General features: G+C 37.4%; 1 protein-coding gene across 1 annotated transcript; it reads left to right on the forward strand.

The window, feature by feature from the left end:
* Positions 1 to 363: 363 nt before the first annotated feature.
* scml2 (Scm polycomb group protein like 2) lies at positions 364 to 17,803 on the forward strand. The gene is made up of 12 exons (XM_056735531.1): positions 364 to 426; positions 530 to 764; positions 946 to 1,034; positions 1,310 to 1,553; positions 9,459 to 9,757; positions 10,705 to 10,816; positions 11,144 to 11,347; positions 12,192 to 12,368; positions 12,731 to 12,859; positions 14,275 to 14,508; positions 16,117 to 16,277; positions 16,409 to 17,803. The coding sequence occupies exons 1-12, from the start codon at positions 373 to 375 to the stop codon at positions 16,529 to 16,531; spliced, it is 2,061 nt and encodes a 686-aa protein (XP_056591509.1). The 5' UTR covers positions 364 to 372; the 3' UTR covers positions 16,532 to 17,803.
* The last annotated feature ends 1,267 nt before the right edge of the window (positions 17,804 to 19,070 follow it).

The following is a 19,070-nucleotide window of genomic DNA, read 5'->3' on the forward strand; positions in this document are numbered from 1 at the left end:
TCTCATTCCAGATACGTGTTTAAGGGCTGTGTTAGCTGTCTTGTTGCATTTCATGTGCTGCTTCAGATCACAATGGGCAAAATCCCTCAGAAAGGTCAAAACAGACACATTTCAGTTTTTAATCTCATTTATTTATTTAGTTTGACCTCTTTTGTATTTTATCAACATTTCTTTTTTACACACTGTTTGTAGACAAAAAAGACAGTATAAAGGAAAAGTCAGGGAGGAACAATGATGATTTAAACCCCTCACAAGCCCACAACGGTACAGCCTTCTCCTGTTTATTAAAGTGCTAAACAAATGTTTTTTGTGTTTTCTTTCTGAACGCACATTTCCCTCCCCTTTTAATTTTTAGCGTCTTTCAGCTGGGAGATGTATTTGAAAGAGACTTCCTCGTCTCCTGCTTCCCACAGCTGTTTCCGACAGGTAAGAGCCCCACAGTCTTATCCTCATTTATCTTGGTTATATCTGGAAAATTGAATTTGGACAAAATTGTATTTTCTCATCTCTTGCTGTTGTTTCTCTCCAGTCCAGAATTCCTCCCAGTAATGATTTTAAAGTGGGAATGAAGGTAGAGGCTCATGACCCCAGGAATTCGACCTCTGTTTGTATTGCCACCGTAATGGGGTTAATTGGTGTGCGTCTGCGACTCAGACTAGATGGCAGTGACAACACCAATGACTTTTGGCGATTGGTCGACTCTTCTGACATTCAACATATTGGCACATGCGAGAAGACTGGTGACATGCTGCAGCCGCCACTCGGTGAGTTATGCACACCCAGGCATTCTGGGTAGTCACAAATGAAAAATAACTGAAAATTAAACATTGTTTTTTTAATAAATCAAAGTTTTAGCATGGATATGTTTTCACGAAAGTGTTTAACCTGTGAATTATTGTACTTTGTGCATGTTCCAAACCCTCTGTGATGCCATATCATATTTAGGGTTCAGAATGAACGCCTCTTCATGGCCCATGTTCCTGTTAAAAACATTGAGTGGGGCAGAGATAGCTCCAGTTTCATCCTTCAAAAAGGTAATTACCATCTTCAACTTACAAACTGTAGTAAAGTGTTTTTATATGATTCCTTGTCCTGGAAATGAAGGGGAAGCATTTTGTTTGTGGCACAACACAGATTAAGTTACTTCAATAAAGAATTTAAGGGACTAATACTATACCTAGCATTGCTAGTTTATGTATTTTATTTAGTTTGGACCAATGGTAGCTTATATTGTTTGGTTTATAAATGTTGAAAAAATATGAACTGTCTTAAATTTTAAATATAAAAAAGTCAATTTGTGATTTCTTAGGAGCCTGCCAAACCCCCTCAAAATTACTTTAAAACTGGTATGAAACTGGAGGCTGTGGACCGCAAGAATCCTTATCTCATCTGCCCCGCCACCATCGGAGAGGTGAGAGGGGATAAGGTATTCATCATGTTTGATGGATGGAGGGGAGCGTTCGATTATTGGTGCCAGTATGAATCTAGAGATCTCTTCCCTGTGGGCTGGTGTCAACTGACCAAACACAATCTACAGCCTCCTGGCACCTGCTGTAAGTACAGTCTCAGACCACTAGGCGTCACTAAAGTGTTACTTTTCTGAAATGTGTCTCAGCGTTTGAAAATTTGGAAATAATGGCAGTTATTGACAAGAATAATTTGTACTATTCAAAAGTATTTATTTTAATGCTTATTAGTATAATAATAATAATTATGTGTTAAATCTTAAAAGTTACTGGGTACAGTGGAATTCTGGAGTTAAATCTGAAGAAAGCAGGGTCATGTAGTTTAAATGGTGAAAACATCATTGTTTTTTGTGTTTTTTCTTCAAACGTTTTTATAAAATAAGATTTCTATACAGCTCTAAAAAGACCAGAACTAATGCCAGGGAAAATATTTATAACGGTGACTTGATGATGATTTTCTAAATAAACATTGGATTTTTCTGTATTTGATTTGGATCAGGATGATCTAACGGTTTAACAGCGTACATTCATTCAATTTTTTCTTTCAATTTCCTATTGTTTTATAAGAGAGTGTGGTCACAGTGAGTAATTCGATAGATCCTTCCTATCAAATTTATGAGAAAACTCATTACTCATGGGATAAATGTCGCTACAGTTTATGAATTTGAAGTAATATATTAGGTATTTATAATAACCGTCATTCATAAATAATAATTTATAATACCAGTTCCTAAAAATACAGATGCTGTCACTATCTCATCTCTCTGATCTAAATATACTTTTCATGCTGTAGATGCTTTTATAGACTTTGACTGACACACAAATCTTCATTGTATTTTTTATTATATGAAGTCTCATTAATAAATGCATTTATTTTGCACTTCATTCTATCCATTATAATGATTTTTTTTAATTAACCAATCCAAGGGAACAATTTATTTTAACAATTATGTTCATTTAAGTAATATTCCCATTATATTTTGAAGTCTATAAAAAAAGCTTCCTTTTTAACAGTGCTTTCCTAAATTTTACATAATTTGTAGCAACTCTAAATATAAACCCACTTCTTTTATGTTTGTGAGTTATTGCTGGAAGAGCAGACACACAGCACCTAATTCTCCCTGACAGAAACATTAATTTACTATGCACACTTTGCAAGACTGCTCTGCACACATCATTTCCTGATATGCTATAAATCTGGAAGGTGAAGGTTTATCGCTGCGTAAAATGTTGAACCGGTGTTTAAGTCGCCTGTGTCGCTCTGGCAGGATAATTGATGGGATGTGAATGAACACTGAGCTGTTGATGAATGATGCTGTCTATGTGTCTCTGTAAAGTGTCCTATCAGTTTTCGTCCTCTGAGTAGTTTGCAGGGTTATTTACTGCTCTCTTCCTGCACTTACCAGAATGGACAAAACCGGACAGAGAGAGGACGTGTGGTGACAACAGGGGGTGTTAGGAAAAGCTTCACATGCATTTTTTACAAAGCATTTATGAGTTTTATGTCATCAATAATGATGACGACTTAGACAGGGAACAGGTTTGGGAGGTCCTCCTGCTTTTTAACATATTTTCCTGTTTAAACAATTGAATTATATTAATCTAAAAAGCCATTATCAACAAATCGTATTCAAGCCGTTGTTTTGGGGAAATGCACTAAACTGGACTTAATGTCAATAAATGCTCCTATTATTTGTGGCATTCTGATGTGGTTTTTAAAGCTTGATGGAATGTTCTAGCATAAAGTAATTGGTGAAAATATCTAAATAAGCAATCTCAGACACAAAAGGATTCAAGTTTTTTTACAAATGTCAGAGTTGGCTTTCATTTTGAATTGCTGTCAATTATTTACAGACTGATTACAATTCACTGACCCAATTTTATTGAAACGGTTGCATAATTCTATGACTCAGCAGTAGTCTTTAAAGACAAACTGTCAACTGACAAAATATTTTTCCTAACCTTTTTAAATATCTATTCTTTGGCAGACCAAATACAATCCTAACATGAATTTCATGCACAAAGCACCAAAAACATTTTCCTCTGCATGAAAATTAAAGCAGTTATGATGTAATACAACACGCCACAATTATAAGGTCATTTCAATGTAAACTTATTTCAAATTAAAACTGTTATAATGATATGGCACATGGTTAAAAAATATACATGGAAATATAATTGGGTTGTGAGGGGATTTGGATCCTTGCAATGATGTTTATTTTACTCTTCAATTGCCTTGCATAGAAGTTTACTGATCATTACTTATGAGTGCTGAAGACTAATTGTGGGTGTATGAACTATGTTTTTCCTTCTCTATTTAGTTTTTCTTGCTGGGTTTTGACTTCAAGCACAAAACACACTCATTGAAACTGTGCACATTGATATAATAATTAAGAAGCATCAATAAGTGCTAAAGACAAGTTAGGCAAGCCTAGCACACAAAAATGATTACTTAACCTATGCTTGAGGTGTTTTAAGATAATCTGTCATTGTCTTTAATGTCAAAACAAAAGGATTTCCTGTCTTTGAGAATGAGTTTGTTTTGTTTCGGCTTTTGATTTTGTTTCTCCAGTGGTTTATGAAAGAGGTGAAAAATTCTGGTTTCGTAGCCATAGGTAAACGCAGTGTGCTTAAACTTGAATCAGTCTTTCAAAGTATCTTTTTTGGTATGAAAGAAAACAGACTGAAATGTGCAAATCCTTGACTCCTCATCTCAGTTGAAATTTGGAAAAAGAAACATTGAGGTTTAATAAAGCGTTGCGCCGTTTCACTTGACTTCTTTTTTTAAGATGCTAGCGTCTGTTTTACAATATAATCCTATGGAGTAAACCGTGTTTTCGAAAAAAGTCCTTAGCGCATTTTAAACGCCAGCGCCAGCGTCTTTTTCTGCAGCTCAGAGCGTCTTTCGAGCTTGAAAAAGTTAGACTTTTCTAAAAGATAAACGCCCCACATCAAGCACCTGTTCACAGCTCACCTATGACAGAGACCTATAGTTTCCATGACAACATGCAAGGAACGTGATTGGTCGAAAAGGCTCAAGATCAAAAAAATAAAATGCCGGCCGAAATGTAATTTCACTTTCCATAACTTTTGATTGCATTTCTAGCGAGACATTAGTATTCCAGCTTTGCAAAGATGCTCTCTGTTTATAATTATGCACTTGTAACCCACTGCTTCTTCTCTGGGCTTATTGCTTTAATAAAACGGTTATTCCAAATCCGTAGCAAGCTTTCATAAATGAAAGTAAATAGAGTGATTTAGGCTATGTAATGCGGCAGCAGTTATAAATCGGTGTATTTTCTAACGTCTTAGAACTCGGCTCAACCAATCAGAATCAAGGACCAGAACTAACCGTTTTATAATAGCATTTACAAATGAAAGTTAGTTTCAACAATTTTTTTTTCATTATTGAGCAGAATGACCAAATCCTTAAGGCTGAAAAACACTACACGACTTTTAAAATCTGAACAGATTTAAAAAAAAACTAGACATCATACACTTGAAGACTTTTTGAACGTTTGCATAGAAAACATGATAAAATCTGCAGACGGACACAGATTTTCTGCAACAACTCCCGATTTAAAATCTGGGCAAAAATCTGAGCAAAAGTCTTGTAGTGTATTCCAGCCATTACATGTTTTTATTTTGATAATGAGCAAGTAAATCTTTAAATTACTTTTCTCCATAACAATGATATGCATGGTGAGAGCGTTTACTCTAAAAATACATAATTTCTCTAAATCTCTATGTTATTTCTAGAGTTGTTTATTATCACAGCTTTCAACTCTGCTCCTGTTCTCACACCTAAAATGAGAACAAAAGGGCAGGTTTTACACATTTCACAGACAGAACTTGCATGCTTAATGGCTTTAAAAAGAAATGTGCGAGACTGAAGTCGACAAATCCAATTTGCCTTTACATGGTTGCTTTTTGTGCCTTCCTATAAATGTAGCAGGGAAGCTAATTTCACATACAGTTGCATCAAACAAATGGGAGGAATACGGATAAAAAGAAATGTTGTTTGAGATCTCGGGACTCGTTTGCCTCAGATCAGCATGAACCCGTTCCCCGTTATCACTGAATCCGCGGGAGGGGCTCTGAAACAACAGGACACTGATGAGGGCCTGATGGTTTTTGGTCAAACTTGCCAACTTTTGTCAGATTTAGCTGAAAAAAAACCATGATGAATGCCTACCTAAAGATCCGCTGATTCCCTTGATTTCGTTGATTTTAAACGAGGTAACCTTAGGAAAAATAACCATGGTTTTAATATAGTAAATGTAGTAACTGTGTTTTTTTATGATTTGTTATGATTTTGCTGCAAAAACGAAGTAGTGAGAACGATACGTTTTCTAATGCGTTTCGTAGTAGGCGTTCTTTAAATATATATATTTTTTATAAAAAATATTATTAAAAAATATATCAAAATCATATATAACTCTGCATCTTATTAGAACTATTAAAATATAAAGTAGCCTTTTAAATTACACCGTATCCCAATATTAATCTCTCCTAATTGGACATTGTATCGTGTTTTTCCGTAACCTACTTTCTATATTTGGCGCCCAAGCGTTGTCAATAACGTTACTGGCTTTTGATAACACGAATAAGACCCCAATTTTCGTCCTCCTCCCCCTCCTCCGTCCCCTCCTCCTCCCCGCCCACATGTTAATCAGATATTGCCCGAGTAGCAGAGCTCCACCGGCACGGGCTTTGTCATGCGCTTCTGCCGCCGCGGCTGCTCCTCAACCCGGTTGGAAAAGTAAGCACAGGCTCCGGTTGTTAATCGCGCGTTTAAAACAAACGATATCGGCCGAGGGGAACACATACACCGGATTGTTTGGTGCAACGCGGATATAGTTGAAAGTTGGAGATTTGGTGAGTTCCTCTGGCGGATTTCCGAGGCTTTTGTCTCTGATGTCTGTTGCTTTGTTTTAGTGGCTTGTGCATGTAGGTCACAAGAGTTTGTTTTTAGTTCATTTTCGAAAATGTTTCATAACTATCGGGAATAGTTTCATTGTTTCCGAATGTAAAAGACGCGCTGTTTACTAATATTGCTTAAGTTATTTATACAAGCGTTCATCTCGTTGCAAGTGGTTTCGAAACACTAAGGTAAAATTGTAATCCTTGGTCAGAGTTTGAATGTTTACATTAGTCTAATATTATCTGTCAGGTCGTGTGCATTTACTTTGGAGTTTGTTTTTATTTATTTATTTAACGCTTGGATTATGCGCTGCTCATTTTACTTGTCAGCTTGCCACTTTGTTTCTGCATTAGTTACTGAATCATCTCATTCATTTCAAAACTCATAAATTGTAAAAAAAAAAAAATTTCTAAGAGTCACAAATCGATAAATCTTTGGTGTTTTCTCTTCTGCAAAACAACACATGGCACATTTTCAAGCTTCTGTTGAACTGTTTTGACTGTAGTTCCCCTAACAGCTTGCATTGTTTCATTAAATCGCCTGGGGTTAGGGAACCCTATATCCCCTCTTACCACACACACATATGCACACTTTTTTTTTCAGCGTAACTCCCCCACAACATGTGGTTTTAGTTCCTGTTAAGCCCAAACTGCAGTTACCATTGACCGATTGTCCAGTCTTTCAGGTATATTGTAGAGTGAAATGTAAATATTGCAGATGAGATATTTGTGCATGAATGCCTTCCACATCAGTTCCTGGAAATTAATTGGTAGAGCGTTGCAAACTTTTGGAAATTCGAACACATACTATTTCAAGAATCTGTGGATGCATTGAATAAACGGTTTATAAATGCACCCGGTAGGTAGTCACAGCATCTCGTGTCCCTTGGGTTCTGCAGCGGGCTGAAGGGTGTGTGGCTGTGTATTGGAAGTCCACTTGCAGGTCATTGGGTCACACACACAACAGGCAGTATTGCGATCCCCTTCACTTGTGATCTAGCTGTTGAGAAAAAGTGTGCTACACCTTTAAACGCAGCATTTGTCGATCAGGGTGTGGAAAGTTTGCTTTACAATGTCTGCGCCTCTCATTGTGTGGTTTCTGAAAATGTTTGTCTGTTTTGCATGGCCATTGTGCACGCGCATAATATGCTTTTGCTTAACAAGCTCGATTCTCTACGTGTCCACTTATATTCATAAGATATTTGAATGAGAATCGTGCAGTCGCGACCCTTAAATGAAAGAACGCGCTTGTCCATTCCTCGCACGCCTTTTCTCCTCATTAAACGTCTGCACGCCTTGGGCTTCATTTCTCTTACCCTCTCGAGGCCCTGAAGAGCAGCTGCATGAGGAACGCTGTGAAAGCTCCCAGATGTACTTAGCAAAGCTGACTTACTCTGACCCCCCCTTGCCTCCTTTAGCCACCCTGTAATAGGAGAAGTTTATCTGATCTTATTGGGATGGTTCATGCAGAGCGAGTTAAGGGGGAATTTGGTGACTTTGGTTTACGTGCATTGTTTAGAGGTGTAGCAAGCTGAGCTAGCTTTCCTGTAGCTCAGTGGTAAGAGCATTGCAAGGTCATGGGTTCAATCCCAGGCGATTGCACATACTTGGAAACAAATTTATAGGATAGTGCAAAGTAATTCGCTTTGAAAAAACGCGTCTGCTAAATCCATAAATGTAAATGTTTGACTCCCGTAGAGCGTGCTTGTTATTTTTTACTTTTGTTGGAGATATCTGAAACTTGTGTGTCCTGGGTTTAAAGTGTGAGGCAGAGTGTTTGCGAGATTAAAGAATATTCGTAATGCTGGGATTGGGAGTCAGGGTCTGTAAAACAACATTGATGCATTTACAGTCTGCATTGAACTCAAAAGGTCACAGATTTCCCCCCTTTGCTATATTTGATGCAAAGAAAACTAATTTAATTTCTTGTTAAAAAAGATGATGATTATGTGCATGGTTTTGTCATTACAGTACATTTGCTTTTCTTTAATACACATGCATCATCTTTAAATATTAAAAATGTCAAGCGCTTTAAAAAAACAGCCGAAAGAACATTATAATATAGACACTGCATTAACATCTGCATTACGAGCCAGCAACAAAATGAATAATACATTAACTTGCCTTTCATTCATAGGAAATTGCTTATTGCTGCACATAATAAAACCAAATTGGAAATATTAAAAAAACATTTCCAGGCGTGAAACTCTCTCACAATATAGAAACACTCACATCTGGTGATGTGGTGTGATTGAGTCCCTCTGTTAATAAGGATTACCTTTTGGTCCCTGAAAGGGGTTAACTATTTGGCCAGAGAACAGGAGGGGGTAAAAGCCCACAAACAATGGTGTGTAGAAAGGCATGTACCTCCTGAGATGCACAATGGTAAGCTGAAACATCCATCTTGAAGAGGATCCTATGATGATTCAATTTGGGCTCCCAATTTTCAAACAGTGCTGCTTTCAGGGCCCGAACGCGACGCAACTAATTTGCGAAATGGGAAAGTCAGCCATATGAAGAGCGCAGAGCTATTAAGCGGTCAGAATCAAAGAGAAAAGATCAAAGTTGTGGCTTTTTCTTTGTGGATTGTTTCTCTCTGTGTGATCCAATTGCTTAAACTGCTTCAATCAAACTTCTGAATTATCATGTGCTGGTTACCAAAGTGCTTCTTCTTGGGGGTAATTCACACAAAAATGAAAATTCTGTCGTCATTTAATCACTCTTATATCATTACATACCTGTATGACTTTCTTTCTTCTGCAGAAAACAAAAGAAGATATTTTGAAGAATGTTGGTATCTGAACAATGACATTACTCATTGACCTGCATTGGCTAAATAGATCTGAATGGGCTCCTTCGCTGTTCAGTTACCAACATTCTTCAAAATATCTTCTATTGTGTTCTGCAGAAGATAGAAAGCCATACTGGTTGGAAATGAGGATGAGTTTCTCCATTTTTGGGTGAACTATCCCTTTAACTTCCATCATTCATCATTATTATATCATGACATTGTGTATATAAATCTGCACAGAAGAATTCTTATTGGTTGTGTGTTGTATCTCTTTGTAGTTAAATTCCCGAAGACACTTTTTCCAACATTGTGCCAATCCAGCAAGTCCCTGCGCTCCATGCAGTCCCCTTACCGCCTGCCGCACCCGTTGCCCCCTCTGCCCGTGCGCAAGGGGGTACGTGGTAGAAGACCAAAGAGCCAGACTATTGCCATGCTGAAAGCAGTGGCCGAAGCTGCAGCAGCTGTGTCTGGCACGACACAGAACAACCAAACGCAGTCTCATGCAGTCAAGAACCCCATAAACACACAGCTGATGCCCAAACCTTATAAAAAGAGGGGACCCAAACCCGGCAGCAAGGTACTAATCTGTTTTTGTGGTTGGGCGGGTCAATTAATAAGTTTACCTGGGACATAATGATTGAAATGTGCCTTTTTTGCTTAGTTTTTGTGGTTAGGTTAGGGCTGTCAAACGATTTATCGCATCCAGAATAAAAGTTTGTGTTTAAATATTGTATGTATTTAATAAACGCATACACATGCATGCATACATATATAGGTCATGTTTACATGTATTTATAATTAGCAATAATTTAAATTGTGTATAAATGTTTATTTATTTTTTAATTTACTACATATATGCATGTGTGTATGTGTTTATAAATATACACAGTACACAGACAAATATTATGTTAACACAAACTTGTATTCTGAATGCAATTAATTGTGATTAATCGTTTGACAGCCCTAGTTTAGACATGTGCTCTATTCAATATATATAAGTCTTTCTGGCATGTTTTCTTTATCATTTTGTTTAACTTCAAGTTTTGTGCAACCAGTATCTTTTTTATAACGGGACCACGATTATTTCTATCAACTTGGTTTTGTTAATAGCCACCAATTTGTTTGGGTATCTTATTTTTAAGTTTGGGGTGATGGTTATTTTTTTGTCAAGCTCACATCAAACAATTGACATTGTATAAGAGTCTCGTTTCAGCAATAGCCGAGCTCATAATAAAATGGGAAGAAATAAACGGAAAGAAACAAATATAACGGATTATAATTTACTTTTGTGTGATTTGAGGGTGTGTCACATGTCATGAGCAGTTATTCAAATGAGACATTAACACCTTCTTTAGAATCATTCCACATGAACGGCCCGTTAAACATTCATGAATTGTTTTCATCTCCGGCGAGATAGGCCTCTGTCATCTTCAGGCATTGTTACATTGTGGGCAAATGTTGACGGTTAGTGTTGGTTTGTCTATTCATGTTTTATTTCTTATTTTCTGCCTTCCTCCTTCACAGAGGAAACCAAAGGTTCCTCATTCCCTTTCAAGCCCCACTTTGTCGTCCTCTGTGTCAGACGGTAGGCTTTCTAGCCTGCAGACAACGAGAGACTCCGGAGTCGTGTCCACCGGTAGGCTTACTGCTTTTCAGTCAAATAAAATATTTTACTCCAAAATAAGGTTGATTCCTTATAAACCTCTGTATCTCTGACTTTCCACTTTTTTCAGTTGCTTTATAAAATACTTAGACATGTAATATACACTTACCAAAAGTTAAAAGCAAGTGCAAGCGAATTACGTTGGATGTTTTCTCAGAATAATCTTGGCTTTTTGTAAACCAAATGTCAAAATCTTTTTGAAGTGTCTGAATTGTTACAACTACATGTCGGTTGGCTTAGTTTTTTCGTGTTTGGCTACACACCTCACCGGGCCGCCTGTCCTCCCTCACATCTCTTTAGTTTGCGTTTATGTGAATAAACATGGAGTTTCGGGGCCTCACCTGGACCGCAAGCTGTTGTTGCAGCTGCCGGATCATTTCGGGCCGGGTCCCGTGAACACGGTTCTGCAGCATGCGGTCCAAGCCTGCGTGGACTGTGCGTTTCAGCCCAAGGTTTTGTTCAGCTTCCTGCAGTCGCAGTCTGACGGAGGCGAGATCATCAGAGGTGAGTCTAAATCTCCTGCTAGCATTTAAATGACTAATTCTTATGTTTTCCAAAATGACTTCTTAAAGGTAAATTTCTACCCAGAAGGAAAATTCTCTCATCATATATTTGAAATCTGTACGTGTCTGTTTCTTCTGTGAAACACAAACGAAGATATTTTGAGAAATGCGGTGGTTCTTACAATGGAAGTGAATAGGGTCCAGTGTTGTCCGGTTACCGACATTTAAAAAAAAATCTTCTGTTGTGTTCTGCTGAAGAAAGTCATACAGGTTTGAAATGACATGAAGATGAGTACATGAAGAAAGAATCATCATCCTTGGGTGAACTGTCTCTTCAGCAGTATTTGAACAAGTAAATTGGCGATTCTTCAAAAGCCAAACTGCTGTCAACAGTTTTTGTCTTTTTCTAAAGGAAGAAGTGCATACATAGGTGTGTGTGAGCTGAAGAGAGAAGGGTGTCTGTGTTTAAAGTGAAGCGTGTGTGTGTGCACAGCTGATGTCATCAGACTGCGAGTAATAAGGGGTGACATCTGCGTGTAACCTGGTTTAGAGCGTTTGATTGGGCCACTCCCGGGGGATGTATTCGTGTCTATATTTGTGTGCGTGCAGGGGGCGAGGCCCACGCCGAGACTGCAGGGCCATCTGCCGAGACTCCCTGGCCCCTTAATCGCCACGTATTTAGCCAGATCAAACCCCCCAACCAACCCCACAATTTAAAATAATATTATCTATGTGGGGGGTGGGAGCATTTTTGGAGATGTTCAACACGGTTGTGTGTTACAGGATGTATGTTTGATTTGAGATATACACATACAATAAATGCACAATCTCTCTTTGTCTCTCAGTTCGTTCTGAAGGAGGAATTCACTACGTCAAGCTTCCCACAGCCTCCAGTGCATCCTTTGTTTTGCGCTTTCTAGAAACGTTGTGTCACCACCTGCAGTGTGATAACCTGTTCAGCAGCCAGCCGTTCAGTCCGCTTACAGCAAACACACACGCGTCCTACGACAGGAGCAAGTCAGGTATAGTGTTTTGTGTTTGGTCCGTCTTTAATTGTATCGTGCATTGCGGATGCACATCGTTGCTGTTCTTCTGAAACCTTTATATTCTCCAAAACCTTCTCCATATTTCGTGTTTTTTGCCATAAATCATTATTAGTCATCCTTTATATTGGTCACTGGGTTTGCAGATATCAGATCAATAAAGTATTTAAAAAAGTCGACTTTGATAACACAATATTAAATAATTTGCTGAAAAACAGCGAATTTGGACATCCAAGATTTTTGAACACAAGCGACGTTCATAGTCAAGTCATTTGCAGGCCACTTGTGTATGATCATCAAATAATTTCAATTAAAAAAAAAAAGTTTTTGTATTCTTTTAGCAGTAAAAGAGGAGACATCAGAAGCTTTGTCTGTTGCACGGGGTACGAGACGTTTCAACAGAGATTTAGCTTCCTACACAGCTGCTCCCTCACCTAAACTACACCGAACAGAAGCTCTGCCCTCTGACGGTACGGCCGTTCAGCTCTTCTCAATGTTTGTACATGTCTAAATCCGTGAGTGAATTGTTCATGAACACTAGTTGCAGCTGGTCCATGTCAATTCTGAATGGTTCAATTGAAACTGAATGAGATATCCTTACTGGAGGTGGAGTTTCATTCATTTATTCTCTCACAAACAACTCAGAACCTTATAAGTAGGTAGGGTTTGGTCGTTTGGGCCTTTTTCGATACCGGTGCCAAATCAATACTTGTTAAACAGTACTGGTGCTTAAATAGTGCCTATAATATTCAATTAGATAATTTAAAACAATTTCACAACAAATTCACAATTAAAGATTTAAGTGAATGTGAAATGAGCATGGACACTAACATGGAAAGATGTTATAGTGTTTACTCTCCAGCTAGAACTAAATTCCTTAATATGGGCTGAAAATGCGTTTAACATATCAACAGATTAAGCCATTTACAGAGAGGCTTCTTTAGGCTACATTATACATACTGTCTACTTTTTAAAATATTGCACATATAATGTATAAGTATGATTATATGCCTAAGCATGCAATAAGTGCGGATCACAGATCATTCGCTATCCGTTAACCATTAAATAAAATGTGTTTAATCTATATTATCAGGATGAGTGTCTTCAGCCTTATTAAAGTGTCATAGTTTAAGGTCATTGTAATTGCAGATAAAGAAGACTATAAAATTGCTTTGGGGTTGTGTGTTGTCATATGGGTGTTAGATTATAAACTCTGATTGGAGGCATGTTTCTACATGTTACGTTTGCTATATTTATGCACAACACAGGAATCCCATTCTACAGTTTGCTTTTGGGTGTGGATTAATGTATTATATACTATGTGTGTCGACTTCAAATGGAAGCTCATTATGAAACCTGGTTAAAAAATAAACACATTTATTGAGCTATTAGAATAAAACTGAAGACGTTCTCCTTATCTTACCCTAATTCGCAAGGGTAAGCTCAAAATGACTTGAGCTGTTGGGTCTTGCTGGAAAATGAGGTTGATGTTTATTTGTCTTCAACCCATGTTAAAATAAGAATTTAATTTGCATGTGAAGATGTTGATATTTCAGCGGCTACAACATAAACGTGATGTGTCCCAAATGTAACTTCACGTAGACTTCGGCAAGGAATCAATAACTGTTAAGTAGTTTTAATTTAATTGAATATACAACACAAAATGAGTACAAATTAAATATAAAATAAAACGTTTAAATAAAAAAAGTTTTATTAGCCACTAGCTAGACTGACAAACAAAGATTGGGAAGTCATCTTCGGTCCAGGCGCATGCTTCAGGTGAATCCGCTTTAAGATGAAATTTATTTGAGTACTTTGTGGTTTTTTCCAAAACAAAATAGTATGTACTGAGTGACCTCAAGTAAAACTTCTGTTTTCACAACAGAGACCGCCACACATGTTGAAAACGGTGCGACCACAGACCAGCAGTTTTCTGAAGAGTCTATGGACTCATCCTCTAATTCTGTGACCCCTCGTGCACCTGCGCTTCGGAGCCCGTCTGAATATCACACCTCGGCCGGCAGCAGCCCACACTACTCATCTCAGCCCCCACCGCTCCGCAGACTCTGCTCCAATCCCTCCGATCTGGGTCCCGCACGCACACACAGACGTTTGGAAGGTAGGCTATGTAAGAACGCTTTGTTTAAGCACCTTCACACACAATACGTGTTAATGAGTGACTAGACTGTTTTGTTTATTGATTTATTTGTAGCACTTGGGCTATATTTGTTAACATGACTAAATGCATTAGCTAACATGAACTAAAAACGAGCAATACAGTTTTTCAGCATGTATTGATCTTTGTTAATGTTGTGATCGATTGTTGTGCATTAACTAATGTTAACAGGCGTATTATTAAAAAAATGTATTAGTTAATGCTGAAGATAACATGAACTAAGACTAATAAATGTAGAAGAATTATTCAGGTTAACTAATGCGTTAACAAATACAGTCTGATTGTAAAGTGTAACGTTTTTTTAAAAGACCTAGTACAAATACGTTTCTCATACGCTTATTGTAAAAACTTCTGGCACACAATTGTCTATTCCTTATATAGTGTTTGTTATTGATAAAAATTTATAAAATGTAAAGTGCTCGTTTTATTTGGAAGCATAGAAGGTTTTGGTTATTTATAGGGTTTGAGCCTCTATTGTAATGTTTGCGTGTTTGTTACGCTGTTTTTCATGACTGAAAGCACTAACAGTCTGTGTTATTGTTCGTCTGAATCTGTTCTTGCCGCTTGGCTTACAAGATCACCATGGCTCTTAAGAGACTCTTGATCTATTTCTACTCTGGGATAAACACTCACATCTGGTCCTCAAACAAGAGCTCTGTTTGGAACCGATATATTTTCTCTAATCAAATGTCAAGTGGCACAAAAGGCTTTGATATGGATTAAAGCCCTTTAGCAGCTCCCGATGCCATATTTCTTTACAAATCGTCTCAGTGGGTGTGTTGTTTGGGGTTCAGTTTCATTTTATGCCATAAGTGACTGGGACGAAATCAGCCAAAGCAGCACTGATCCTGTGTCAGCACATCCGTGCGAACATATTTAATGAGCATATGAAATGTCTTAAAATAAACATCAGATGAGGCAGAATCCAGTGCCTGGATGTAATCACGTGCCGATTATAAAACAAGTAATTCAATTAGTCATAGAAACCACAACATTTAACCTGTTTTAGACATCCTGTCATGCCCTCGTTTCATTCTGTGGCTGTTATATACAAATAGTATGCAAATTTTTACTTATTTGGTCAAAATGTGCAGTATACATCTTGGCACACTGCACCACATTTTTTAGACACTGTGAACCAGAACTAACAGCAGCTCCTATTGTAGCCGTAAAATGTCCATTAATCTTTCTTGACTGTATAAAGCCAAGATGTGCTCATACAAAATTGTTAATGTGTAAACTGTTTTCGTTAACATTTATCTTAATCAGTAAACATGAATAAATACAAGCTATGAAGTAGATTGAAGTAAAGACGTGCATTTGTCACGACAGTGCCCCCTTGTGGAATTATCGACATCCTTGAGTAAAGCTATTTGTTTTTTTACTGCCAGATTTAGTACTCATTAGCACTCAATTTTTGCCCTGTTACTCATTTTTCACAGCCTTTGTTTTATTGTCAACCAAAGCTTTAGATTTGTGTGCCATTGCTTTGCCATGCCCATGTGTATTTTGATTGTTTATGTTTTGTTAATACATTTTATTTTTCTGTAGCTGCTAGCTCCACCACTGGTCCAGATCAAGCAGCAGAAAGAGAATCCTCCAAATCAACCAATAAGAGTCCGTCATCCTGGAGTATAGAGGAAGTGATGCAATTTGTCCGTGATGCCGATCCTCAGACCCTGGGCCCACATGCAGAACTCTTCAGAAAACATGTGAGTAGAAACATTGCTTTTGAGCGGAAGTAACCATTGAATAAATATACTTTCAGTTCTGTTTTGGTTATAAATGCTTAAAAAACTTAGATGAGTCATGTTTCCTTTGGTGATGTTTTGCCTTTCCTCAGGAGATTGACGGCAAAGCTTTGATCCTCTTACGGAGTGACATGATTATGAAGTACATGGGGCTGAAACTTGGCCCAGCCCTTAAACTCTGCCATCATATTGAGAAACTCAAACAAACAAAATAGTAACCTTTAACTTCCTGGCCAATACTCATCCACCAGGGAGCGACAAAGCAGAACGGAGGTTCAGTCAGTGTTTGGAGTTGAGGCTAAAGAATATTTACCACCAGCGCCGTGGGTTAAGGGTCCAGCTTGTTGACCCACTTCAACCGAAGTCCCTGCTGTTGGTTTAATCGGTGAAAAAACAGAGATTGGATTATTTCATTTTTTGAAAAAAGAAAAGGCAAACGCAACCATTAATAATCTGATTTGATGGACTTTATGAAGGCGGTGTAAAACTGCAGCCAAGTACAGACTTTAGTACCTCAGAATATATAATGCTTCTCATTTATAGACAATGGTGAAGAAAGCTGAATCCCAAAGGATTTCACTGTGTTGTTTACGTAACATGTTCTGGTACCGTCATCAAACACAGACAACTTCACAAATGTTGTTTTCCCACTGTATTTTATATTCTGTTTACATCTGTTTAGGATGTATGTGAATTTGAGGTTTTTGGAAACTCGTGCTTTGGTGCTGTTTAATGAAAATCCATTGTTCACCAGTGTTTATTTTTCTTCAAATGACAGAATGTCTTGTTGATTTCTGTGAGGGGAAACTGGAATCCACAATCATATAGTTTCTAAATGTACTGCTGTTAACAGTCGCAGAATCATTTCTTTTTAAAGTGATAATGGTTTTGTTATGGTTTATAAAAGGAACCCATTTTTAAGCCTTAGGTTTTGGTTTTGCCGACCGTTCTACTGAAATGTTATTTCCATCTCTATCTCAAGATGACTCAGGACACTTATACAATTAATTTTTATTTTTCCTGTTTTGGAAAATAAAAGGTCATGCTTTTTTCCCTCTAATGTTGACACTAGATGGTCAGGTGACTAAATTAAGTGATAATATGGTTACATGTTGCAGATGTACACAATGGTTTGTGGCAAACAAAGGAGAATAAGAATAATGGCAAACACAGTAGATCTGGATTTTTTTGTTTGTTTGTTTGTGTACCATATAAATGTGCATTTGTTTTGGTTCAGTATTCTATCATTCAGTGCATTTATTTAATAAGTAGAAACTGCCCCTTTTGAGCACATTTAGTATATAATTGGTATTAATGTTTATTGATTTTGTTATCCGGAGATGGAGCATTTTTGTTACGATATACATTTATATACATTTGTTTTTAGCTCCTTTTAGAAACACTGTATTTACTTTGCTCTTATACTCAGGTGGAATATTTTGTATTTACTTTTTGGAACAATTTTCTACCATTTGAATAAATAATTGCTTTACTAAAATTGTCATTTGTGCCAAAGTTTTGTTTTGCGGCAAGGCATTAAAGGTCCAGTGTATGATATTTTGAAGGATCGAAATGCAATATAATATACATAACTGTCTTCAGAGGTATATAAAGACCTTCTAATCTAATATAATGAAGAGTTCCGTTTTTATTACCTAAAAATGAGCTTTTCAAGGGGTCCCCTTACATGGAATTCGCCAAGTTGTTTCTACAGTATCCCTAAACGGACAAACTGCTCTAAAGAGGCAAAAAAATGAAAATCCGATGACGTCTTTGTCCTGTAAGAGCCACCAAAGTGCTTCGAAAAGGGGGAGGGGTGGAGTAAGCCATTGGTTGCAATTCCTTACCTCACCGGTAGATGCCACTAAAATCTCCACATTGGTCGTTTAATTCTGTTTAGCTTAAAAGAAACTTGCAATTTCGTTTTCGTTTTGATATGTTCCATATTTTTTAAATCTTTCGGTATGGTTTATTGAACATACGTATCCATCCTGTCCATTTACATATTTTTCTTATAAACCCCAGAAAAATCGTTCTTTGTCGCAGAGACTGTCTGGGACGGCCTCTCTGGCCGACACAGCAACTTTCACTGTTTGACTCTAGTTCACAATGCTTCCATTGTAACGCTCAAACTTTGAATGCCTGATGTTTCTGTTTCCTTCATCGTTTTGCTTTGTCCATGAGCAATGTTGTCAAATGGGCAAGGGTAAAAAAAATGTTGTCAAATGGGCAAGGGTAAAAAAAATTGAAGGTGGGAGTGCAATGGAAGCACAAAATATATATTTCCGAGACAGAATTACTGCAGTGGGCATTTAGAGAGCAAGGTCCACTGAGTGTTTATCAGATCTGAATTCAGGTGAAGCGTCCAAAACGGGTTCCGAAGATAAAACATTGTTCATTTTGTTCAGTGGAGTCTAAAGCCATGGTCAAAAGTCCTGGTACCATCAGGTATTTGGACAGATGGATTAAGCAGAAAGTAATTTGTTTCTCTGACCAAAAACGTTCTGCAAGTTAAAGGTCTTCAACTGTAAATGTTTCATTATCGTGTTCAAATAACAAGATTCAAGAGCAGTAAAATCACTGTACTTTGACAAACCCTGATCAAAATCCATTCAGCTTTCTTGAAAACAGTATACAGTGTCTTTGTTTGAAACAAGCATATTATCATTTAACAATGTTTTGCATTCCACAGTATGATCTGTTTCATTTAATTGTAGTCTATAATAACTCTATGCATGAATATATCAGGCATCA

This window comes from Triplophysa dalaica, chromosome 21, assembly GCF_015846415.1.
Source record: "Triplophysa dalaica isolate WHDGS20190420 chromosome 21, ASM1584641v1, whole genome shotgun sequence".
NCBI lineage: Eukaryota > Metazoa > Chordata > Actinopteri > Cypriniformes > Nemacheilidae > Triplophysa > Triplophysa dalaica.

Excerpts from the sequence above, each read along its gene's own strand:
- scml2 (XM_056735531.1), top strand. The coding sequence starts at position 373 with ATGTATTTGAAAGAGACTTCCTCGTCTCCTGCTTCCCACAGCTGTTTC. Across the intron at positions 10,817-11,143 it reads CTCCGGAGTCGTGTCCACCG|TTTGCGTTTATGTGAATAAA; the intron begins GTAGGCTTACTG and ends ACATCTCTTTAG. Across the intron at positions 12,860-14,274 it reads AGAAGCTCTGCCCTCTGACG|AGACCGCCACACATGTTGAA; the intron begins GTACGGCCGTTC and ends TTTTCACAACAG.